General features: G+C 37.1%; 2 protein-coding genes across 2 annotated transcripts; both read left to right on the top strand.

Annotated features, from left to right (window-relative positions):
- The first annotated feature begins 5,129 nt into the window (after nucleotides 1-5,129).
- Nucleotides 5,130-12,898, top strand: dclk3 (doublecortin-like kinase 3). The gene is made up of 6 exons (XM_073822461.1): nucleotides 5,130-5,193; nucleotides 6,387-7,214; nucleotides 7,305-7,864; nucleotides 11,742-11,874; nucleotides 12,052-12,219; nucleotides 12,450-12,898. The coding sequence occupies exons 1-6, from the start codon at nucleotides 5,130-5,132 to the stop codon at nucleotides 12,896-12,898; spliced, it is 2,202 nt and encodes a 733-aa protein (XP_073678562.1).
- A 4,090-nt stretch (nucleotides 12,899-16,988) lies between these two features.
- zftraf1 (zinc finger TRAF-type containing 1) lies at nucleotides 16,989-26,964 on the top strand. The gene is made up of 4 exons (XM_073821778.1): nucleotides 16,989-17,821; nucleotides 20,765-21,003; nucleotides 23,501-23,712; nucleotides 25,197-26,964. Exons 1-4 carry the CDS (start codon nucleotides 17,516-17,518, stop codon nucleotides 25,586-25,588), a joined length of 1,149 nt encoding a protein of 382 aa, XP_073677879.1. The 5' UTR covers nucleotides 16,989-17,515; the 3' UTR covers nucleotides 25,589-26,964.
- Nucleotides 26,965-27,742: the final 778 nt, after the last annotated feature.

Here is a 27,742-nt window from a genome sequence, read left to right as displayed (position 1 = left end):
GACGCATAATTATAATAATCGTCTTACTATCGTCAAAGGCATCAGCAACAGGCGATATCTCTGACTATCGTCGATACACGATACAATCGTCTATCGGCACAACCCTATAACTCATCGTAATTGCATTTTTACTAGTAGCAATTAAATTAGAGAGCTCTATAATTCAATTCCTAACAGTAACAATGCCAATTAGAGAGCTCTCTAAATCAATTTTTACTAGTTACAATTACAATTAGAGAGCGCTCTAATTCAATTTTTACTAGTTACAATTACAATTAGAGAGCTCTCTAATTCAATTATTGTAACAATACCAATTAGGGAACTCTACAGACGAATTTTTACTAGTCATATGTCTCCATTGACTTCCATTCATTTTTAATTACAGAGCTCTACAACAGAATTTTTACTAGTAAGAATTTTGGTTAGAAAGCTCTACAATTGAATTATTACTAGTAACAATTCCAATTAGAGAACTCACTAAAAATATTTTTACTAGTAATAATTCCAATTAAAGAGCTCTCTAATTCAGCTTTTACTAGTAAGAACTGAATTAGAGCTCTTTAATTGGATTACAGAGCTCTGCAATTAAACATATCTTTAATGAGGTTTTTTACTTGTAAAAACTCTTTAATTGCATTTTTACTAGCAATAATTAAATTAAAGAGCTTTCTAATCTGAATTATTATTACTAGTAAAAACTGAATTAGAGAGCTCTGTAATTGGAATTCTTAATAGTAAAATTCTGTAGAGCTCTGTAATTAAAAATGAATGGAAGTCAATGGAGACATATGACTAGTAAAAATGTATCTGTAGAGCTCTCTAATAGGAATTGTTACTAGTAAAAATTGAATTGAGAGCTCTCTAATTGTAATTGTAACTAGTAAAAATTGATTTAGAGAGCACTCTGATTGGCATTGTTACTAGTAGGAATTGAATTATATAGCTCTCTAATTTAATTGTTACTAGCAAAAATGCAATTACGACGAGTAACGCTTTATTTTAGGCTAAAACGGCTTGCCATAGTCAACCCCCTTTTAAAGCATACAAAACACAGATCATGAAATCACGGTAAACAAAGTCCAAGTTACAAACACAGGTCTCAAATCCAACCGCTGTTACTACATAGTATAAATACTTACATATCTTGTTGGCATGTCTGTTAGGTTCTGGACAGTAGCATTTTAAATATTCGTTTCCAGAGTCCTGAATTCAATATGGAGGTCTTCTAATTGTTAATATGCGTCGAACAATATTATGCTAATAATGGTCCATGTTTTAAAAGATCATAAATTGTAGTCTACATAGTACAATTAGCTAACCATCTACTATTTTTTTAAACAAAACAAAGAGTTATGTTATATATGTGTGTGTGTGTGTAAATTCACAATAAAGACATACAAAAATATAGTAGCCTACTCACGTTTACTCGCCGAACTTGACTTTATATTTATGCGAAATTAAACTAACGTGTACGTGTCATCTATTTACGTGACGAATTCAAATGTTTCATTGTCCTTCCAATATTAAAAACACATTAAGCAAATTCAATTGCAACAAGTAGGCCTAAGTGAATGTCAAGAATGATTTTGAATGGTTTTCCAATGTTAGCATCATGCACGCCTGTTTTGTCAGTGTTTGAGGCATATGTTGTTGGAAAAGCTTGTAAACTGATTCCACCCCTCTCCTCCATGCCCCGCTACCCCCTAACGCACACTGCCCTCTAATGGACATGTGGATGCAGCCCGGATACCCATTTACAGCTGTCCACACACAGCAAAGGCCAGCGCAAACATGCTCACAAAGCGGCACTGCTGTGTTAACAGTAACCATGACGATACTGAGAGACCTGCAAACACAAAGTGAAGTCTTGAGAAGTTTACATTAATTACAGGCCTACCTTAAACCAAAATAAGGAAGGCAACGAATATAGGAGGTTGGCAGAAACAGATGTATGCCTATATAGACTACACTACGAGTCAAACGTTTTTGAACAGTAAGATTTATAAGGTTATTAGTCTCTTCTGCTCACCAAGCGTGCATTATTTGATCCAAAATAAAGAAGCAGCAGTAATATTAAGAAATATTTCCACTATTTAAAATACATGCTTTTCATTTGAATATTCATTCCTGTGATCAAGGCTAAATTTTCAGCACCATTACTCCAGTTTTCAGTTTCACATGATCCTTCAGAATGATTCTCCTTTATTATTATTATTATTATTATTATTATTATTATTATTATTATTATTATTATTATTATCATCAATATTTAAAACAGTTGAGTACATTTTTTTCAGGATTCTTTGATGAATAGAAATAATCTGAAATAAAAAGCTTCTGTAACATTATACATTATGTCATTAAAAGGCTTTATTTTTGGAAGGAAATTATAGAAATCAATACTTTTAATGAATTGATCAAAATGATGATAATGACATTTATAATGTTACAAAAGATTTCTATTTCTGATAAATGCTGTTCTTCTGAACTTTCTATTCATCAAAGAAACCTGAAAAAGTCTACTCAGCTGTTTTTAACATTATATTAATAATACAATTTTTTTAGTGTCACGTATCTGGTCTATCCTGTCATCATGAACTCTTGCACCACACTTCATGGACTTCATTTCCCACAAGCCACTGCACTAATCACTGCATTCACCTGCTCTCACTTTACTGATTACCGCTCACAGCTGCACCTCATCACACTGACTGCATTTAAGCTTCTCCCACACACAGCCACTCTGCGAAGTCTTAGGCTGTGTCCAAATTCAGGGTCTGCATCCTCCTTAGGATCCTTCCTACCAGGTTGAAGGAGGAGGGGTCCTCCAAAGACCGCAAAACCTGGAAGTAGGTGTCTGTGAATTTGGACAGCCTACACTTCTTTCAGTTCCCTCCCTTCCCCGTTGTTCATATCGTGTCGCCTAGCAACCGTGACAGCGCTAAGCAAGAAGTAAGGTTATCTGTACTGCACAAAACATAATAACTACTCTTTCATCCCTAAAAGCGTTAAAAACATCTTCAGTCACTAACAAGAAATTAGCTGTGTGTAAGGGGATATTCACACAGGCAGTAAGAAAGAAGCTAGTTTACGAAAGTGATGTTTTTTAACATATATACATACAAATGTAAAAAAATAAGCTTAACGCTAAAACCAAAGGCCTAACTAGACAACCGCTGTAAAAAAATATTTTTTGAAACGCCAGTTTTTTTAAAACTTCCATCATTACTACCGCTTGCTTCGTCCGCCATTATTTGAAAATTCTGGAAGCGCTCTGCCGAAAGGAATTGTGGGATAGGTAGGACGGGAAAGGATCCACCAGACCCATCCTTCAAATTCGGGGAAAAGGAGGATGTATTTGTGGGCCGCATTTGAAGGATCCTATGAATTTGGACAGCCTTCGTCGCGGCGCTGTGATGTAACATCCTTCAAATGAGTCCTCCGAAGGATGTAGACCCTGAATTTGGACACAGCCTTATTGTTCCTCCTGGTCTGTATTTCCGAGCGTTTATTCCCGTGTTTGATTTCCTGTGTTTTTGATTCCTGGACTCCTTCCCGTGTTTTGATTCTCGCTGCCAGCCCCGACCTTTCTGCCTGTTTTGACCACGATTTCTGCCTGCCCCCTTTGTGTTTGTTTGTTTGTTTGGAATAAATGCTGTGAATGGATCCGCACGTCTCTGACCCTCCTTGTTACATTTAGCAGCAAATCTGAATGATTTCTGAAGGATCGTGTGACTGGAGTAATGATGCTAAAATTCAGCTTTGAAATCACAGGAATAAATTACATTCTAAAATATATTCAAATAGAAAGCAGTTATTTTAAATAGTAAAAATATTTCACAATATCACTGTTTTTGCTGTACTTTAGATCAAATAAATGCAGACTTGGTGAGCAGAAGAGACTTCTTTAAAAAACATCAAAATCTTACTGTTCAAAAACTTCTGACTGGTAAGGCAGAAAATGTGAAAGTCGGTTTATGAAATTAGGAAACAGACTGATTTATTTAATTAAATTGAATTAGTTTCTTTCACTGCATCCATACTAATTTCACTAATAATGGCAAATATTAAAATATTCCAAGTTATTATAATCATCATTCGCTAGAGATCACTTAAGGTGATCACTTAACATCACTTAAGGTGGCTAAAATGTGCCAGCAATAACATATAATACATTTTATGCCATAACATTAAATGAATAATACATTTCATTTTAGAAAACTGCATTTAATAAATACCCCATACGGGTATGAGCTATAGGCACTGCTATAGGTGTATTTTGTGAGAGCCCTTACTAATACAGCGAAATATGACGAAAACCCCTCACTAATGTAGTCAAACAAACCTTTGTCTTTGTGTGTGTGTGTACCTGGTATTCATCACGTTGTGGGGACCAAATGTCCCCACAAGGATAGGAATACCAGTAGATTTTGACATTGTGGGGACATTTCTCAGGTCCCCATGAGGAAACAGGCTTATAAATCATGCACAATGAGTTTTTTTGATGAAGTAAAAGTGTGCACAATCTCCTGTGAGGGCTAGGTTTAGGTGTAGGGTAGGTGTAGGGCGATAGAAAGTACGGTTTGTACAGTATAAAAACCATTACGCCTATGGAATGTCCCCATAAAACATGTAAACCCAACATGTGTGTGTGTGTGTGTGTGTGTGTGTGTGTGTGTGTGTGTGTGTGTGTGTGTGTGTGTGTGTGTGTGTGTGTGTGTGTGTGTGTGTGTGTGTGTGTGTGTGTTTCAGTTCTCTGTGGGTTACCGGGGAGACGCGCTTGCAGCAGGATGCGGAGTATCCGGTAACGCGCTCGTAGCTTTTCCAAAAGATGCGGCTTCTCGATATCCCCGTGTTACCTCATGTCTGATAGACGCTGATTGAATATTGGCTGGGTGCGCACAGTCCGATTCAAAGCTTTAAATTCAGCGCTGTTTTTTCAAACTTTCAGGAACCCTCAAAAATACTGACAAGTTTCTTTAGAGGTGCGCGTTGATTTCATCATGGCTACAGACTTTTAAACCATTTTGTAAACCAGCCGGACATCTCTAGGACAGTATGGGTAGTCAGTCAGACTCATGGCTTTATATCTGCACTAATACTGAAGATACTACGAGCAGTGGAACAGAATGACACCGGTGTGGAACCAGCGACTGGGGCGAGAGCCACCGAGACCCAGATGGGGACTGACAGGTGAGTTCGAATGATTAATAAATAAATACATTAAATGAAATGGGGCAATGACTGTAAAAGTTTAACTAGGTCAGTTAACTAGTCCACATTATCAGGATCACGCAGGCTAACAAAAAATGTCGCTATATGATTCTTGCCATCCTGACAATGAATAAACGAAACAATCAGTATGATATTATTATTTAGATAAATAACATTATTTGTGACCCTTGACCACAAAACCAGTCATAAGGGGTCCATTTTTTTAAAATTGAGATTTATACATCATTTCATAATTTTAAAGCTAAATAAATAAGATTTCCATTGATGTAGCTTTGTTAGAACTAGAGAATATTTGAAAATCTGGAATCTGAGGGTGCTCAAAAATCAAAATATTGAGAAAATCACCTTTAAAGTTGTTCAAATGAAGCTCTTAGCAATGCATATTACTAATCATAAATTACGTTTTAATATTTACAGTAGTAAATTTACAAAATATCTTAATGTAACGGGATCTTTACTTAATATCTTTATGATTTTTGGCATAAAAGAAACATTGATAATGTATTTTGACTGTTGCTATTGATATACCCCTGCTACTTATGACTGGTTTATATGTCATTAATAAATGTGTATTTTCAAACTTGATTAAATATAAAAACTACTATGACTTTCAATATGGCTTTGTGCAAAGCAACAAGAACAATAGGTTAATGTTTAAATTGTTTTACAATGGCTGTGCTTCAGTAACAGTCCTTTCAAAAGAAGCTTATTAGTATTGAAACAGCATCTTTGACTGTTTTGGGGGGTTCAGTTTCTTAATGCCTCCTACCAGCATCCTTCCACTTAAAGAAGTGTGTTTAGGGAGTGCATAGAAAAAAAGAACGAAAGAAAAACAAGCTGCGTTCCAGAGTAAAGTGATCCGGCACGATCAGATTTGATCCTTTTCCGTTACCCCTGGAGCATGAGGTGCAATTTGAGAATCTGCATGTCTCGGCATTGCTCCTCAATACACACCTGCTCTTAATTATTAATGTTGCACACTTCCTCTTTAATTCACCTGCATATGCTTTTTTCCCCTCCAAAATCTGATCAAGCAAATTGTTCTATCCTGAACAAAGCATATTTTTGGATACCTTCCTCTACTAACAAAAAACCCCAACAAATTTTATCCTAACATTTCAAATCATGTCCTACATGTTTATGTGTTCCAGATCAAAGGATTAAACTGCCAAAATGCCCAAATGCCGCCCCTCGGCAACCTCTTCCATCTTACCTGCACAGATCAAGACCCCGAAGGCCTCCCACAGACTTCAGGCCTTCAGAAAGCCCTGTGTATCACTGGGAGGAAGCAGGAGTATCTAGGGCAAGCGGCTACCATGCCAGGCACGCAGAATCAAGCCCAGTGCGCCCACGAATTGTGACCGTGGTGCGGCCATGTGGACAAGAGAGTGTGCGGAAGATCTCACTGCTGTTAAACCGGCGCGCTGTGCAGACGTTCGAGCAGCTAATGGCAGACGTGTCCGAGGCGCTTGGCTTCCCCTGCTGGAACAACGCTCGAATACGACGACTCTTTAGCCCCGCGGGCCGAGAAATCCACAGCCTTGCTGACTTCTTTCGCTTTGACCATGCGTTCTTGGCCTTTGGGAATAGCCGTCCATCTCTTGATGAGGTACATGTAGCTCTAGATGAGTTATATCCGGAGAACCCCAGCCATTGTGAACACCTGCTGAGGGTATGGGAGCGTATCTTGAGACCCAAGGCCACTAAGGCAGATAGTGGTTTCCATGATGATGACGCCGGAGCTGAGATGTCCTTACCTACGGTACATAATGAACACGTAAACCAACCAGTTGTCAACAACTTGCAGCCTATTGGAAGGCAAAAAGAAAAGGTGAAGAAAGAAAGGCAGAAAGAACTGTGGAGGAGGAGAGGTGAGGAGGAGAAGGAGATAAAGAAGGAGGAAGGAAATAGAGAAGCTGTTTACTGCCGGAGCTGTAGAGGATGCGGTCCTCCTATACCTCCAATCAGAAGCAGTCGATGTTCTCAACCAGACAGGCCAAATAACCACAGTAATAAAAGTATTCAATCTCAAAACAACATGGAAAAAACACCACAAAGATCACAGAAAGCAAACAAGCATGTTGCCAATACAAAATCTAACCCAACTGTTAGTCAAAACCAGGATTTGGAGACAATAACTGAGCAGGATGTTAATAAGCAGCAAACAGCTGAGCAGAAAGACTCACAGAGTAACATACTACCTGATGGTGCCGAAGTGTCGCCGGAGGACATTGAGCGCTGCTACGACATGGGCCGTGTGGTAGGAGACGGGAACTTTGCGGTGGTCAGGGAGTGCCGTGTGAGAGGCCTGGCTGAAACCTTCGCTATGAAGATTGTGGACAACGCAAAGCTGCAGGGACGCGGTCACATGATTCAGAATGAGATCGCCCTGCTGCGTAGTCTGGAACATCCTCGGCTCATCCAGCTGTTTCGCTCTCATCACACGGACACCCATGTTTACCTGCTGATGGAGCTGGTGACCGGTGGAGACCTGTTTGATGCCATCACTCAGAGCGGCAGGTTTACTGAGCCAAGTGCTGCATGCATGGTCAGAGACATCAGTCAGGCACTGGAATACATCCACAGCAAGAGCATCGCACATCGAGACATCAAACCTGAAAACCTACTGGTAAGAGATAAGAGTTACTCAAGATCAGTGTTATTTTAGTATTTATCTACACTCTTAAAAAAGAAGGTGCTTCACCCTAGAAGACTTTTTTGTCTACATGGTTCCATTAAGAACCTTTAACATCTGAAGAACTTTTCTGTTTCACAAAAGGTTTTTTGTGGGGAAAGAAGGTTCTTCAGATTATAAAAAGGTATAAAAGAGATGGTTCTTTAAAGAACCTTTGACTGAATGGTTCTTTGTGGAACCAAAAATGGTTCTTCTATGGCATCGCTGTAAAGAACCTTTTAAAGCACCTTTATTTTTAAGAGTGTACCTTAATAGAGCGGACACGGCCATTTGTAAAATTTATGGGGCTTCCGGTCATCCAGCTGTTTTTAGCAGTACAAAACAGCTTGTTTTGCTGCTTGATATTGCAAATTGGTGTGTCTTACCATATTATTTAAATGTATTATTTTAATTATGAACACACTAGTTCAAACTGTTTTACCGTTTACTGCATGTTGTTATTCTTCTCGTTATTTCCCTATAGCAGATAATGAACCAGAAATAGACTTACTTCTGCATTGTTTTTTAGTGTGAATTTAAGGTTTATGTTCAAATTTCTGTTTTCATTTTAGTATTTTGTCATTTGTATTTTTTTATATTTCTTTCCCCCGAAAATAAATTGGTGTGGAATTTTCTTTGAAACAAGTATACTTCAGAAATTGCTAATTAACTGAAAAAAAAAAACTGCTAACAAATAACACATTGAATTAAACGTGAAATTAACAACTGAACCTATTTTGAAGTATTTTGTTGTAAAACATACTGCAATAATCTATGGAGTGTTTTCACAAGAGCATCAATCGTCCATATTGGCGACACTGAATGTAAACAATGGCACTAAAGCAACTAAACTTGCATATTTTGCCAATTATTGCGGCTGAAATGGTCAATTATTGTCATGTTTTGGGCTGTACTAATCGGTCAAATTGGGGGGAAAAAACGAAAAGAAAAAAAAAACATTTGGAGTATTATAGATTTATTGTATTATTGTGGTTGGCCAAACAAAGAATCTTGTTTGTTCTTATCATTACCAACCAGGTAGATTAAATATTAGGCTAACATCTTAATTAATACTGCTCATACTTATCTTTACCACCTATTAACCCATAAGAACCCGGACCGATTTCTCCTTATAGGAAAATTATGAGGCATATAATACAGACCAAATGGACCACTTATAACATGTTTCTGCAGTTGTTTTTGAAATGCAACCCTTCTTTGTGAAAGATCTGTAATGTTACATATATGTAACATTGGGCGTTTATAATTAATTTTTCATGTTACATATATGTCACAATGGGCATTTATTTCACAATTGAAAAAAGTACATTTTGTCAGTTTTATTTGCTACATAAATCAATTTTTTCTTTTTATTGGCTTTTCCATAACATGTTTCAAAGCCACATAACTGTGACCATTACATTTTACAACAACTCTTTCGAAACATCAAAATTCTACCTTTTTTGATGTATGGTTGTTCATGTTTTCACAACTCGAAAATGAGTGAACTAAATAAAAATAAATAACTACCTCACACTGGAGGTCAACATGTTAAACATGCACTTAAAGATGAGTGCACACTACATATCTAGTCCATGTTGGAATTTGACTAATTGTACTATAGCTTTATACGAAGTGGCAAATACATTTGCAGTAAAACAATAATATAATGAGATATTGTTACGATTTAAAATAACTGTTTTCTATTTGAACATATTTTAAAATGTAATTAATTATTACTCTAGTCTTCAGTGTCACATGATCCATAAGAAATAATTCTAATATCCTGATTTTCTACTTAAGAAACATTTACTATTATTTTCAATAATAAAAACAGTTGAGCTGCTTCATATTTTTGTGGAAACCATGATACATTTTCATCCAGGATTCTTTGATAAATATATAGAGTTCAAAATAACAGCATTTGTTTGAAACTGAAATATTTTGTAACATTATAAATGTCTTCACAGTCACTTTTAATTAATTTAATGCATTCACTTTCTGAATAAAAGTAATGTAATGACCCTATTAGACAGACATGCAAGCCATTTTGGGGCCACTACCTAAAAACTCAAAACCACAGCACTAACATGTCAATTTGCATATATAGAAAGTATATAACACTAAAATAATTTAATCAGCTAAATTAATTGAGCAGTTCATTACCATTTGTCTTAATGTGACAAATATGTCACATCAAAATTCCACCTACCATTTTAAGGTTAACAGCCCGATGTGACATATATGTCACCACAATATCTTCATAACTTGTTTTATATCATTTTGTTCAAGAAATGTATAAAAATCATGGTAATTGTCACCTAGGATGTGTTATTAAAACATTAGAATAGTTGAATGGGTTGAAACACACCTTTTGTAACAAAAACAAGCATCTTTAAAAATTGCTGACACTGCAACATGTGCTCACCAGACAGTCCACCATTTTGGAAATGTTGCCATGACAACAAAAAGTGCACACATTCTCACGTGACTGAACCTGGATGTTACTTATATGTCACTTTGGGACTTCCCGAGTTGAAAATGAGGGATAATACTTTAAAAAGATCTTTCCAGATTATCACAATTGTTTGTGACACCCGCGTCACAGTGGGTCCTTATGGGTTAACTTTAGATTGTCAAAATATTGCACCATTTCCTGCTTATTAAGTCCTTCTATATAGGATTTAACAGCTTCCAGACATTTTCCCCATGGTTTAGACAGCATAAATTAGCAGAAAAATGTATTCAGCAGTACATTAACTGTGCAATCCATGCTGTTGTTTACATCTGAGTATCTCCAATAGTCATGTATCCAGGTAACTGACCAAACCGTGACATAAGTGCAAACCCTCTATAATTTATTTACAAGTTTAAAAAGCCATTTTACACTATTTAATCAATTTAGTTATTTAGGTTTAAAGTTTTTATCTGTTATTTATATCTTATTTCAGCTTTATTTTTTTATAGTTTTAGTTTTTACACTGCTTAACACTACCCTGATATTTGAAGTCTGCATTTACATCTGCAGGAAGTATTTTTTGCTTTAAGGAGTTTTTGCTCATCTGCAATACGTCTATACGACATCAGATGTCAAACAGACATCTATTAGATGTCTTTAAGATGTTTATGATTTAGAATGTATGTAAAAACTGACATCTTACAGATGTCTATCTGATGTTTGTACACAGCAGATGCTTTCCAGATCAAGAGATCCTTAACAGACATCTTGCAGATATATGTGTGCCATCTGGGTAACAACACTGCTCAAAGTACAATACTAAATGTTAAGCATTATTTCACTTTATATATTATATTACAAGCAAATTATATACTATTGAATTATATAAATACTACCTAATACAACAAAACTGAACTGTTTCACACATTAACTAGTGAAAAACATGGGAATTGGACAGAGAATCGGTGAATCATTAGACAAGGAATCGTTGAATCATATTGTACATGGACAGTTAATCTGTGAATCTGTTCCTTTTCATAAAACATAAGAAAAATTTGAATTAATTTGATTTTACAATACTACATATCAGAGAAAACCATTTAAGATTAACCCATTTATTCGAATAAATCGGACTTTTCGAACACTATAATTTTTCCCTCAACTCTCACACAGTAAAAGCAGCGATGTAAAGTTTGGTTGCGCTACAGCGCCACTCCTTGGAAATTGTAGCTCATTACCTCAGAAAAACTTGCAGTCCCAGCTAGTTTGTTATTTATCATTTTAAAAAATGGTCATGCATTTAAAATAATAGATTTAAAATAGAATAAAATGATGTGTATTTCTCTCTCTCTCTCTCTCTTAACTGATAATTAGGTACAGCGGAATGGAAATGGAGGTTTAAATCTGAAGTTGGCTGATTTTGGATTAGCCATGGTGGTAACGGAGCCAGTGTTCACAGTCTGTGGCACACCTACATATGTTGCTCCAGAGATACTTGCTGAGACAGGTAAAGTCTATACTCATTTAGATCAGCTGGGACTGGTTGGACACAAAAAAACTGAGCAACAGCTCTGTCCTAAATCTAAAAAATGATTAAAATGATTAATAACATGACAGTAACATCTGACATGAATGATATTTAAAATGTTCAGCTATGTGCATGTATATGTCTTTGTATGAACAGGTTACGGTGTTGAAGTAGATGTTTGGGCAATGGGTGTCATACTGTTTGTGCTGCTCAGCGGGTTTCCTCCATTCCGCAGTCCAGATCGTAATCAAGAGGAACTATTCCGTCTCATCCAGAAAGGAGAAGTCCACTTTCTGTCCCCTTACTGGGATAATGTATCTGAGGGTGAGATACTGAACTCCAGCATTTGACCCCCTACAAATACAGAGATTTAAGAGTTAGATCAATCAAAACAGAAAAGTCTATTATCATTTACTCAATACCATGTTGTTTTTAAACTTGCATACATTCCTTTTTCCAAGAAGGAATTCTTCATTACAATTTGTGCACTATATTCAGAGGTGGAGTAAATGAGAGAATTTTTATTTTTGGTTCATTTGGTTCATTTTTTCCAGGGGCTAAAGCTCTAGTCAGGGCTTTGCTGGAGGTCAACCCGAAAAGGCGTTTGACAGCTAGTCAAACCCTGCAGCACGACTGGCTTCTGCATGCAACGGCACAAAAAGACCATAAGGGGGCGATAAAGGCCACTGACTCCACCAGCAACCAGCAGAAACTGAGCAGACAGCTAGAAAGTGGTGAAAATAAGAGTGATTCTCACAAACCAGAGTCAGAGAACTGTCATGCAGCAGAAATTTACGAGAACGTACTGAATCATAAATATGAACCAGATATTAACATGCATGACAGGGACCAGCAGATTCAAGAGACTCATAACACGACAAGCAACCAACAAAATGCATCCCATGCAGAGGACACCACCACCACCACCAAGCCATATACCACAGATCAGCACAAACCTGAGAAACCAGCACAGCAAGAAGACATTGACACAAAACAAGAGTGACCTGCTGAGTAATGAGTTAGTTAAAGGGCAGTATAGACTGTAGAAGCAAGCATAGACAAGTGACTAACCAATCTTACATACTCATGACAAAATAAGCCATGTGAAACATAACAAAGTGGGGCAGTAGACCTGAGAGAAAATATAACACAAACATAACATACATAATACTCTGTAGTAAACAACATTTAGTGTCTTCTCATGTTTTTAAACCTACACACATGTGACCCTGGACCACAAAGCCAGTCTTAAGTAGTACAGGTACACTGCCCTCCAAACGTTTGGAAACACCCATGGCAAAGTGTGGTTTTGGACGATATCAGCATTGTGTAAATCATCTTTGGGAAATTCTTCAGGAGGCTTGTAGTAATTTATCAAGTCAATGTTTGAATAAAATGACAGCTTGGATTCCCAGACAATGCAGAGCTGTAATAGCTGCTAATGGTGGATATTTTTGATCAATCGAAAATTTTTCGAGTTTTTTCTATGTATAAACCATTTATGTAATAAAATATGCTTTCGTAGTTTGTGTTGTCCCTTATCAGTGCAAAATGATCACAAATTAAAAAGGATTCATGCCAATATTGTCCAAAACCCCACTTTTCAGGGTGTTTCCAAATTTTTGGAGGGAAGTGTATATTTGTAGCAATAGGCAAAAATACACTGTATGGGTCAAAGTTAATGATTTTTATTTATTCGAAAAATAATTAGGATATTAGGTACAGATCATGTTCCATGAAGATAATTTGTAAATTTCCATACTGTAAATATATCAAAATTAATTTTTGATTAGTAATACGCATTGCTAAGAACTTCATTTGGACAACTTTAAAAGGCAACATTCTCGGTATTTCATTTTTTTCGCACCCTTAGATTCCAAGGCCCATATTCACAAAACATCTTAAAGGCTAAAAGTACCTCATAACTTAACGATTTAGGAGAAAATCTTAAAAATAAAGGGCGTGTCAATTCTAAATTTAGGACTACTACATTTTTGCTCTAAGAGTAATTCACAAAGCATATTAGCGCTAAAACTAGCTCCTAAATCTGTGAAACATAGGAGTATTAAGGAGGACTCCTAAGTCACTAGACCAAATCCAATCTATCCTAAAATGGATACTTAAACCTAGGAATTTAAACTTTGTAGAAACACTCTGTATTTATTTGCACACATATGTTTTCCCACGCAACTTTTTTGGTTTTGGAGGTTATCCAAACTCGGAACAGTTTGGTTTTCTTTTAAGTTAGGTGCATATCTTACCATCAGCCATGATTATTCTATTCTGTTGATAAAAACGCTGTTTATATGCATATCAGCTAATTGTTTAGGCTGACAATTAGCTGAACATATACTTGTTTAATTAGCCTGCATTTTTTAAAAATCTTTATTTGACTGTGGCAAAAAAAATTAAAAACTTTATTTGATAACATTATATTGTGCTCTACAATATTTCTATGAACATATCTCTGACAGAGACCCCTCCCCTATCAGCCAATCACTGTGTGCATAGTTAGTAGGCATGCTGACATCATCCATAGCAACGAGGTCAACCCCACCCTTACTCTTAGCTTAAGACTTCTCTCGATTCCTTAGCAGAAGTTTGTCTCAGAAGCTTTGTTAATAAATTTTAAGAGAAACTTTTAGCTAAAAACTTTTGCTGCTATTTAGGAGAACTCTTAGTGGTAAGATAAAATGTTTTGTGAATACGAGCCCAGATTTTCAAATTGTTATATCTCGGCCAAACTATTGTCCCATCCTTACAAACAATACATCACTGGAAAGCTTATTTATTCAAAAAAATGGACCCTTATGACTGGTTTTGTGGTACAGGGTCACATATACTGTACTCACTGATTCTGACTGAGAGTTCACTCCGTGTTTTTTCCTGATCATCAGGCCCTGATGAAATCTGCACTCATCTGCACATTTCTACACACATTTTGAAGGAAAATCTGCTTAGTGTAAATATGGTTAAATGTAGTAAAAGGGGCTTATAGTGCACTCTTCTTGGTAGTTTAAGGTATAATCCATAACAAATTTGAATATCAGAATTCTGTATAAATTCTGTGTATGCTTACAGGTCATTAATGAAATGATTCGGGATGTTAAAGTAACTATTATTACAAGGCATTATTCACTGACTAGACTAGAGGCAGAAGGATTTATGTTGTATTGTTTTTTTTTTTATATGCAAAAGCCTCGGATTATTCTGTATTTTATTCTTAATCTGTGTTCTTTTAAAAGAAAGACATTTCAGTATGTTAAAAATGAAAAAATGTTTTTAATATGTATCAAAAAATGCCTCTGCCAATGTTTGTGTGAATGTTAGCTGGGTAGTCTAACTAGTAATAAGCTAAAACTATTTTTATTTATTTTTTTTTTTTTAATTGTTTTTTTTTTCAGAATAATTTGCATACAGTTATGGGTAAACAGTGTACAATATATAAAGGGAAAGAAAGGGAAAAGCAAAGAAAAGCGCAACAAAACAAGACAAAACAAAAACAAAAAACAACAACAACAACAACCGCAGTGTGGTCTAATTCAAAACAATATTACAATACCAGCATGTAGACAGTTAAGGATACATAGTGGACTTATAATCAATACCAAGGCAGTTCAGAGGACTTTCCCACAGCTTCTCAAATGATTTAGATTTACCTTTTAATATGTATCCAATCTTCTCCATAAGTATGGTTTCTTTAATCAAGATTATCCAGTCCTTGATAAGAGGGGGTTCTGCCAGAACCCATTTATTCATAATTAATTTCCTCCCCAACATCAGCAAAGGTTTAAAGACATCTGAATATTCCAAAAAAGGGGAGGGCAAGACAAGCTAAAACTATTTAGTATTATTTGCCTTCCCGTGTCTCACTTCTTGTATTTATATTGCACTGTGTAAATGTTTTAGACTTTAAGCAAACACTTTATTAGCTGTTCGGTAACATGTTTCTATAATTTGGTGAGTAAATTAATGTTTTTCTTGATTATTACATTTTTTTTTCTGTTCATCTTTTGACACTAAAAATTCTAAGACATCAAGTGGTTCAAAGGTAATTATTAATGAATAAAACCTTGTCCTTGCCATGTGACTTCAGTCCTTCAACCTTCATTATGGCAAAACAAAACAAGCTGTAAAATGTGGTATTTTTGAGGTATTCATAGTGGTATTGTAATGTGCAAACAACACGACATTACTAATCTCAGCTTCATTACTAATACCTTCTTTATTACACTGTTGTATGTGTGTTATTAATCATACTTAGTATCCAGTCCAGTAATCATAAAGACATATAAAAACACTCCCATCCCCCCATGAAACACACACAGCTCATTCAGGCTGGGCAGGCAAGACTGACAGCTGTCTTGCCCAAACTAGTCCATCACAGACCACGTCATTTGATTGGCTGAGGCCGTTTCCCCTCCCCCCGGGGTCACACTAGTTTCGGGTCAAAAAAAAATGAAAAGAGATAAATAAAATAATTTAAAAGACCACCCTTTACATTTTCAAGCATACTTATTTACTAAAATAATCTACTCATATCTTGGATTTATTATTTTGACAAATACAATAATTTAGAAAGACGCCCCACGATGACGTTGGCATTTTGTCGCATATGAGGGGTGTTAAGGGATTTTGAGAAAGGTTTGGTCATTTATTACTCTTACTTTGAAATACAATCACCAAAACATTAATACGACAAGCTACCACAGTAAGATTGAAAATAAATGTACTAACAAAACCAAGCATCACAGTAGACAAATCACAAAAGTTTTTTGTCACCTTTCTCTCAAAAAAAGCCTCGGCCATGACCCGCAGGAGACCGGTGCGCATGCGCAGCGCATAGCTCTTTAAATATCCCCAGTCATCTGATGAAGCACAACATTTGTTGCAGCCAATCAGGAAGCGCGAACGAGAAGGGCAGAGCGGCCATCATTACCAGTGGCAACGCATTCACTGACAGATCAATAACGGAGGACGGCGTTCGCCTGTTCTTCACCCCGCTCTGAGTAAACCGACCTCGGATAGGCAGAAACAGAAAGGGACAAGGGGACAGGGAGAGAGGAGGAGACAGACAGGAAAAAAACAAAGATGGCAGTGTAGATTAAGGGAAGGACTATCGAAGAGACTCTGCAGCAAACTGATAACTTTTAGGCTTTCGGGCGAATCCGGATCGTGTCGGAGCGGTTCGGTTGTGATCGGAAGGTGGACCGGAGGGGAAGAGCCCAGGCGGGTCGCGGAGAGTCGCTGTGCGTGTGCTGTCACGGCGGATAACGGCACTAAACAACAGCCTGTTGTTTTGTTGAGTCTTAGCTGTTTTTTTCCTCTCTCTTCACAAGCTGAAGCTGAAGCTTACCTGAGGTCTATTCAAAAAAATACAGGCATTCATGCAGGCCAAACCGCAGTAAAACACAGATGAATTTAAATTCACGGTCCCATAACTTAGTGTCATATTACCCAAAATTTACCTATTTGAACTGACGCTTGATGGTTTACATCTGAGTGCATTGTTGGCTGTCCAGACCCCCCATCATTACAGGCCAAGTAGCTGGAAATCTCACCCTGACAATCAGCGGATCCTGTGCTCGGTCAGCCCAAATACCCCCCGTGTCTCAGTCGGATGTCTTCGATGGAAGAGCGGATGGAATTAGGCGTCGCGGCCGCCCCGGGCTCCTCATCATCGGGTCTGGGTGTCGGTCCTGCGGGGGGCGCCCTGGATGCTGGCCCGGGGAGCGCCGGACTGGCAGGTATCCAGGAGGAGTCCGGCGTGCGGAGAGACGCTTCGGGTTCCGAGGCCGACCCGGACGCGCCGCCCAAGAAACGCGTGAGACTGCAGGAAGGAGAATCGGGGAAGCTCGAGGAGCGCCTGTACTCGGTGCTGTGCTGCACGGTGTGTCTGGACCTGCCTAAAGCCTCGGTGTATCAGGTAAACAATGCCATTATGAAGCTTATAGTGGAGAGAAATTATGTATTATGTATATCTCATAAACACTACGTAGATATATAAGAGATATATAATAACGCAGCATCCTTATGGAATGCTATAGATAACACACAGTCTGTTATTATAGGGTTTTGTCATTGTGATTGTCTATTGTTTGTGTATTTCCAAACAATATAGCTGATTACACTGTCTGTGACTCATAATGTGTGATGAAATTACTAATAAAATGCTTGTTCACACATGTGTTGCCATTTCAGGTACATGTTTTTTTTTTAAAGAGCTGGTATGAAGTTATTTTTGAAGGATTCAGATGTTATACTCAGAAGTAATACTGACCTGAGCAGCTGTTTTTTGCCTTCAAAGGCAAACATGACAATCAGGGTGGTCACATGACCTGTTTAACCCAATCGCTGCTGGCCTCTTCTGATCACCCCTCCCCCAAATATGCACCCCATGTAATCCCTCCGAAGCCACAGGCTAAACCAGCTGTAAAAGAACTTCCTTTCATGCTTTCACACACTTTATTTTTTACTGTTTAGGTTTGCATACCCTTCTAAGCATTTGTGACCCTGGATCAAAAAACAGTCATAAGGTCAATTTTTTGAAATTGAGATTTATACATCATCTCAAAGATGAATAAATAAGCTTTCTATTGAAGTATAGGCTGAGATACAACTATTTGAAAATCTGAAACCTGAGGGTGCAAAAAAATCTTAATATTGAGAAAATCACCTTTAAAATTGTTCAAATGAAGTTCTTAGCAATGCATATTACTAATCAGAAATTATGCTCTGATAAATTAACGGTAGGAAATTTACTATTCATGGAAAATTATCTTTTTTAGCATAAAAGAAAAATTGATAATTTTGACTCCATACAATGTATTTTTGGCTATTGCTACAAATATACCGATACTACTTAAGACTGGTTTTGTGTTCCAGGGTCACATTTTTACAATTGTCCATTTATTAATTTAATTTGTTTGGAAAATTGAATAAATCCACAATACAGTGGTCATTTTGTAGGGAGTATGCATCAATGTGATGACTGTTGCGCTGACAGGCCTATAAAAGAAAATTAGACATGCAAATAAAAAACAGAGCATGAAAAACACTGACATCCTCTCACACTGACCCCTAAAAGTATCGTGTGATATGGGGAGGATGTGTCATACCGCATCAGCGCTATTAAGCTCATGCCATGTAATCCGTTTATTACTGAATCAGGGTTTGAATCCCATCAAATGAGGCGAACATGCGCACACCCTGAAGCAAAACAAACAAGTTGAAGAACTCAAATCAGCTGCTCACTGAATTAATCAAACACAGACTTGACATGCAGCTTACCTCATGTGATACAGATCAGCTGGTGAATTAGTAACAGCTTACTGACAGTTATTCAAATGAAACTTTGAATTAATTATAAAACTAGAAAAGTCAATGTTGTTATAGTTAACTAAAACTAAATACGTGACCCTAGACCACAAAAACCAGCCATAATGTTTTTTTTTTTTTTTTTTTTTTTGAATAAATGAATAAATAAGCTTTCCATTAATTCAGTGTTAGGATATGACAATATTTTGTTGAGATACAACTATTTGAAAATTTGAAAACAGAGTGCAAAAAAGCAAAAAAATTAAAATCACCTTTAAAGTTGTCCAAATGAAGTTCTTAGCAATGCATATTACTAATCAAAAATTAAGTTTTGATATATTTATGGTAGAAAATTTGCAAAATATCTTCACCTAACACCTAATATCCTAATGATTTTTGGCACAAAAGAAAAATCAATCATTTTGACCTATACAATGTATTGTTGGCTATTGCTACAAATATACCTGTGCTACTTATGACTGGTTTTGTGGTCCAGGGTCACATTTGTGATAGTAATTTTACAGTGTCCTTGTTACATATTACATGTACTTATTATAACAGTATATTACACATAATTACATGGAAGTAACCCTAATCCTATAGTAAGCTGTTGATTAACATTACTCAGAACTTAATACATAGTGTAACCTAAAACGACTGTGTTAGACACATTTTTTTTGAAAGATTTATTTTTGGCGTATTTGCCTTTTATTGAGAGGACAGTAGTTAGACAGGAAACTAAGTGGGAGGGACGCCCGAAGCGCAACGGCCCTGCATGTCGACGCACTGCCCACGAGGCTATCGGCGCTGACAGACACATATTTTTATATAAAAAATAAAAGGTTATGACACATTTACCTTTCACATTTTTTTATTATTATTATTTTCCACCCATTAAGATCCACTTAAGCAACTGTGCTAAGCGTTTTCTCTGTGCTGAAATGCTCTGCACATACTGTTAATTTCTCATCACATATGTTTTCATAGTACATAATGACATTACATGTACATTAAGACAGTATTGAGGTTCCTAATTTTTCCTTAAAGGGATAGTTCACCCAAAGAAAACAAAAATAACGACTTTATTCAACAATTTCTTTTCTTCAGTGGCAGTCTTCGACACACGTTCACGTGAGTACCACTGCACAAAAAGTATTCTCGTAGCTTCACATGGACTTTAAAAAAAAAAAAAATGACCTTACTACCTTTTTGGGCCTTGAACGTGTCAGTTGCATTGCTGTCTAAACAGGGTCAGAAAGCTCTTGGATTTCATCAAAAATATCTTCATTTGTGTTCCAAAGATGAACAAAGGACTAACGGGTTTGGTTCGACACAAGGGTAATTAATTAATGACAGAATTTTCATTTATGGATGAACTATCCCTTTAAATTATTCAGGATACTACTGCATTGTGTCTTTTTTGAGGAACAATAGAAAATTCCATCATAACAAGAGCAGCACATTTATGAAAAACAATAAGAAGGACACATATGTTGTGTTTAGCGTGAGAAAGTGTTTCAGCTCTGTGAAGATGTGTGCTCTCATTTCACAGTGTACAAATGGGCACCTGATGTGCGCAGGCTGCTTCATCCACCTGCTAGCTGACGCGCGTCTAAAAGAGGAGCAGGCCACGTGTCCCAACTGCCGCTGTGAGATCAGTAAGAGTCTGTGTTGCAGGAACCTGGCGGTAGAGAAAGCCGTGAGTGAACTACCCTCTGATTGCAGCTACTGCCTCAAGCAGTTCCCTCGCTCCAGTCTTGACCGCCATCAAACAGAAGAATGCCAGGACAGGTACTGTTGCACCAATTCACAAAACAGACACCCGAATGAGTGGGATTATGTACAGATGTGTAAAGCCATAAGGGGTGAATTCACTAAATAGTTGCGCCATTTCATTATAATGCGTTCATTTTCAGCACAAAATGCCACCTTTAAATGTAAATTGGAATTGCTATGGATTGTGCTATATAAGTCAGCTACTAAAGTCAGCATAAAATGGAAACCAAAACCATTTTTTCTTTTGTATTGTGTGTAGTTTTTTAAAGTGACCATTAGTGAGATGAAAAAAATGTATGTAGGGGGACTTGCTTTTGTCCACTGGAAATTAATTAGACCGTTGTCGTTTGCTAATTTTTGCGATCATTTCCTTTGAGTGACAGGTTGCTGGAGGGGAAGGATTGAAACTCATCTGACCATTGGACAACATTTTTTTTTGTCCAGCCCTCGTGCCGGTGTTTGTCACAAGAGAGGAGATGTCTTTGAGAGGCGACGGGAATGTTAATGTTTTTGATGAAAGATTTTTTTTAAAGAAACATTTATAAATAATTTATAATAAATACTGCAGTATTCCATAAAAAATAAGAATGTTCCATTTTGATTTCATGGTAACTTTAATGTTGTGCTGTTATAACTTGAGAAAAGCAGCCAACATTTTTTCAATCTGTTCTAGTAAAACGTATTGAAAAAAAAATTTAGTAGTAGTCAAGCACACATTTAGCTTTGAGACACATTTAGGTTTTTAGAAGATGCTTTTTTAAGCTCAAATTTTTAGAGTGATTTGACATTACTAAGATTGCCATGGACTCATTGAGACTTTGGTGCATATATATATATATATATATATTAATGCAATCAGTGGTGGCAATTCGTGTTTAGTGAATTCCCCCATTTTCCCATCTTAATAATGATAAAGACATATAAACATTTTAATTTGGCTCAAACTGAATTTTGTGTGTGTGTGTGTGTGTGTGTGTGTGTGTATATATATATATATATATATATATATACACACACACACACACACACTTACTCTCACACACACACACACACACACACACATGTTGGATTTACATGTTTTATGGGTACATTCCATAGGCGTAATGGTTTTCATACTGTACAAACCGTATTTTCTATCACCCTACACCTACCCTACACCTAAACCTAGCCCTCACAGGAGATTGTGCACACTTTTACTTCCTCAAAAAAACTCATTGTGCATGATTTATAAACCTGTTTCCTCATGGGGACCTAAGAAATGTCCCCACAAGGTCAAAATCTACTGGTATTACTATCCTTATGGGGACATTTGGTCCCCACAACGTGATGAATACCAGGTACACACATACACACACACACACACACACACACACACACACACACACACACACACACACACACACACACACACACACACACACACACACACACACACACACACAAACTTTACATACACCTGCAATTACAGAACCTGCAAAACGTTAATTATTTTACCAAAATAAGAGGCATCATACAAAATGCATGTTATATTTAATTAAGTACTGACCTGAATAAGATATTTCACATAAAAGATGTTTACATAAAGTCCACAAGAGAAAATAATAGTTACATTTATAAAAATTACCCTGTTCTTAATTCTTAATACTGTGTTCTTACCTGAATGATATAAAGTGTTTTTTTTTTTTGGTTTAGTGATAGTTGTTCATGAGTCCCTTGTTTGTCCTGAACAGTTAAACTACTCGCTGTTCTTCAGAAATATCTTTCAGGTCCCACAAATTTGTTCGTTTTTCAGCATTTTTGTGTATTTGAACTCTTTCCAACAACGAATGTATGATTTTGAGATCAATCTTTTCACAATGAGGACAACTGAGGAACTCATATGCAACTATTACAGAAGGTTTAAATGCTCACTGATGCTCCAGAAAGAAAACCAATGCACTAAGAGCTGGGGGTGTAAACTTTTGAACGGAATGAAGATGTGTACATTTTTCTTATTTTGCCAAAGTATCATATTTTTAATATAGTAATGCCCTTTAGAAGCTTCAGAAGATAGTTACATGTTTCCCAGAAGTAAAAATAAGTCAGATTGACAAGATATTGTTAAAATCACTTTGACCAAGGCTTTTTTCCAACTGGTGAACAATAAGACAGCCAATCAGAATCCATCCTGATATAAAAAGCTCAAGCTGTGGCACATGACAGAACTGTAGCGCACTTACAACAAACTTCTGTTCTAATGTGAGTTGCTGTGGACGCTGATATAGTTATTGTTCTTGGTGTGGACATGTCTTTGTAGTTACATTTAGCAGATTAGAGCTGAGGGTTAATATATTTTACATTTTGTGATGATGTAAACAATCAAGCAATTATGGTATATAGTACATATCACTTTATGTGAGTGTATTTTATGGATAATAGTTTTCACAAATGATTTACCTGATTCATTGATGACTCACTTTATACTCAAGAGATGATGGTTGATCATTTCTTAAATTATTTCTGTTGGTAATAGAGTGACGCAGTGCAAGTACAAGCGGATTGGCTGCCCATGGCAGGGGCCATTCCATGAGCTCAGTGCCCATGAGGCCGAGTGTTCCCACCCATCCAAAACCGGCATGGAGCTGATGGGCATCCTGGACGAGATGGACCAGAGCCATCGCAGAGAGCTACAACTCTACAATAGCATCTTCAGCCTGCTGTGCTTTGAGAAGATTGGTTTTACAGGTACATAAAAAAATGCACACACTCTCAGGCCATCTAAGATGTGGAGCTTCATCAAAACAGATTGTTTCTTCATCAGAACAGATCAGTAGAAAAACTTGCTCACTAATAAATCCTCTGCAGTGAATGGGTCATAATGAGAGTTCAAACAGCGTCACAGTAATTCACAAGTACTCCACACAACTCCAGTCTTATCAATTAATGTCTTGTTAAGTGAAAAGCAGTAAGGACATTGTTAAAATAGTCAATGTGACATCAGTGGTTCAACCTTAATTTTATGAAGTTACGAGAATACTTTTTTGTATGCAAAGAAAACTAAAATATTGACTTTATTCAACAGTTTCTTCTCTTCCGTGTCAGTTCAGGAGAGTACCACGACACATTTTTTTTTTTACAAAGTTTGTATTTTATTACAAACATAGGCCTGGTTTCACAGACTAAGCCAGGATTAAACCATAGTTCAAATAGGACATTTGAGTAACCTTTTTAAACGTGCCTTAGAAAAAAACATTACTGGTGTCCACCTTAAGTCAAAACAAAGGCATTGATATATTTTAAGATCTATCAGTGCAAGTTTCTTTCAGTTGAAACAGCTCAGACTTACGTTTTAGTCTGGGACTAGGTTTAAGCCTTGTCTGTGAATCCAGGGGACAGATTTTTACTTCACAAGATGTTAAAAGATTACTTGTGGATTATTGTAACTCATTCTGGCAGCATCCATTCACTGCAGAGGATCCTTTAATGAGCAACTGATGTAATGCTGAGTTTCTCTAAATCCGTTTTGATGAACAAACAAACCTATCTACAGTCAAACCAAAAATTATTCAGACGCCAGATATAAGTTTTGATATTTTTTTATTAGTGGCTACAGAACACTATAGTTCATTTACGTAAGTGAGGATAGCAAAATAAAGTAAACTGTGACATATTATACCCAATAATTCTTCATACAGTGGTCTACCAATAAAAGTGATAAACATTTGGAACCAAAAATTATTCAGACACTTTGACTTGAACATGTTTTGCTTATGTTTTTTGCTTTAATTGCTAATGCGACCTTTTACACCAAAGACTGAATAAAATTAAGAATTGCTTGGTAATTGGCCGACCAAGTATTGATAGTTGTGTAAATATCGTCATACTAATTTTTGGTTAATTGTAATCCATTACATACCGTTCTATTAAAGTTATCTAGATATTATCAAGATGAATTTGTTCTGACACAGTTTAACTCTGAGTTCTTGTCTTATTTTATTACCATTTTCTAAACGATAGCACATAAACTGTGATAATGTGAGAAATGTTGAAGGTGTCTGAATAAATTTAGGTTTGACTGTACGTCTTGGATGGCCTAGATTTGTTTGGGTTCTTTAACATGGTTCTAGAACTTAAAAATTATGCAACTACAGAAAAAATTGCTTGATTTAAAGCACAAAAATCTGCTGAAGTAAGCTGATAACCTGTAACCTAATTCGTCTTTTCTCCAGAGGTGCAGTTCCGGCCGTACCGCACCGACGACTTTATCACACGACTGTACTACGAGACGCCGCGCTTCACAGTACTAAACCAGACCTGGGTCCTGAAGGCAAGGGTCAACGACTCAGAGCGCAACCCTAACCTGTCCTGCAAACGCACGCTCTCCTTCCAGCTCATCCTGAAGAGCAAAGTGAACTCTGCACTGGAGTGCTCCTTCCTGCTCCTGAAGGGCCCGTACGACGACGTGAAAATCAAACCCGTCATCCAGCACCACGTCTTCTCCAACGACGCCAACGAAACCGAGTACGCCCCGCTGCCCATCAGCGACAGCGTGGAGTGCAACAAGCTGCTGGCTGCCAAAAACATCAACCTCCGCCTCTTCATCTTTCAGATCCAGAAATAGAGGCACGAGAAGACGGGGGTGGAAGAAACGGATCAGACGACGGTAGGAGGAAGAGGGGATGGTGTGGACAAAGGAAAAGCGAAGAGGGGAGACGAGCACCACTGAACCACAGATACCTCTACGGGAGCAAAAGAAGGATGAATACGGCCCATCAGTACTGCAGTAGATCGTTTGTTTGTGTGTGAGTGTGTGTTGTTGCTGGTTAGCTTTCAGACCCTCTACGGCCAAAACAAGTCAACAGTCTCACCCAACACCCTGCTGATGTCTCATTGGCAGAGCGGGACGGGCCTGAATGAACAACACCAAGAGTCTGGGACTGTATTTGCGTGTTTCCTGGGCATGTTTGTACGTAAAGACCAACAACATGAGTGATGTAAGGAACGAGACTGAGCGAGAGCTAGAGATAGAGACAGGTGTAGTGCAACCAATCATTCAGGCAGCGTTCAACTAAACAGGCAGAGTTTTCAGACCTTCCTCTCAAGGCTTACCCACACAGACGCTGCGGCGCAGCGGCCGCAACTGCTTTAAGTGTATTTTTGTATGTGAAGGTGGCCATTTTCATTGAAGCGCAGCAGTACAGTTAAGCTGAACAAAATGGCTGCCGAACCCACAACCCGAAAGATGCGATTTGCATGTTTTTAGTTTCTCTGTGTGCTCTCTGGAACACACAGTTTTAGTTGCGTAGCATCATAGCCTTGTAATCTAACCTAAGTTTGACCTTATTAACACATTTATTTAAGAACCTGTGAATCTCGCCTTTTCCCTCTCCCTCTTGTGAATTGTTTTCCTCATTATCTTGTCCTGTTTAACCCCCCCCCCCGGTTTGTGAACAGAGGTACATTGCTCACATCATGATGTCATCGGGTTATAGATATTTATATTTATTGCTTTTATTTAACCTACATTAATTAATGAGGTAACAGACATTTTTCACTTAACACTGAGAGACTGGAAAGATCTGATTGTGAGCCACTGTTACAGACCCTTTCCCTTCTTCCACCCTCATCTACATACACTCACATAAACACACACACACACACGCACACACACACACACGCACACAAATGACCTTCTTTCATTCGTTCATTAAAAATGCACACACACACACACACACACACACACACACACACACTCAAAGCTGGGGGTACAAAAGAGCCAATGGGGTAATCGGATCTCAGTTCAGATGAACTCGGCTGTGACTTAGTTTTGACATACTTGAATTCATGAACGACAGAACAACAAACAGTTTAGATGATCTGGCAGAGACTGTCACTTCTGATTAGAGGAGTTTAGTTTAAACTGTTTCTGCATTTAAAAGCTTTTAATTCTCACTCTGGCTGTATATGTGCCTTTCTATTAAAGCTCATTTAAACTTGCCTCTGCTTTCTTTCTTGACTACTTGACAAATACGTATTTGTGACCCTGGACTACAAAACCAGTCATAAGGGTCAATTTTTATTGATAGTGAGATTAACATAATCTGAAAGATGAATAAATAAACTTTCCATTGATGTATGGTTTGTTAGGATAGCAATCTGAGGGTGCAAAAATCAAATATGGAGAAAATCACTTTTAAAGTTGTCCAAATGAAGTTCTTAGCAATGCATTACTAATCAAAAATTAAGTTTTGATATATTTATGGTAGGAAATTTACTAAATATCTTCATTGAACATGATCTTTACTTAATATCCTAATGATTTTTGGCATAAAAGATAAATCGATCATTTGGACCCATATAATGTACTGAAGGCTATTACTACAAATGGTCCGGGTCACATTTTACACTGGCAAACCGGTTATTCACTGTTTAATGTTTATTAAAACAGATGTATCAACATTGTTCCACAACTGACTGACTTTTCGTCTTTGGAACACAAAATGGAAAATTTGGCGGTCTGAATTAATCAAACTGAATCCCGAACAATTTCAGAACAAAAAACAGTTGATAGAAAACACACGACATTTCTGCCGAAATAATATGGAGAATATATCCGAGGCTAATCTCCATGGTCAGACAATGTTTTATCAGTTACGTTTTACTGATCTCCTGGCGACTCTGATTAGTTGATGAATCATTTTGTGTCGGATCTTTTTAATGAAGCAATTCATTCTGTCTGAATGATTCGTTCACGATTAATCTTAAACAAATAAAT

Source organism: Garra rufa, chromosome 17, assembly GCF_049309525.1.
Source record: "Garra rufa chromosome 17, GarRuf1.0, whole genome shotgun sequence".
Classification (NCBI taxonomy): domain Eukaryota; kingdom Metazoa; phylum Chordata; class Actinopteri; order Cypriniformes; family Cyprinidae; genus Garra; species Garra rufa.
Note: the sequence above shows the minus strand (reverse complement) of the source record. Positions and strands in the feature narration are given on the sequence as shown.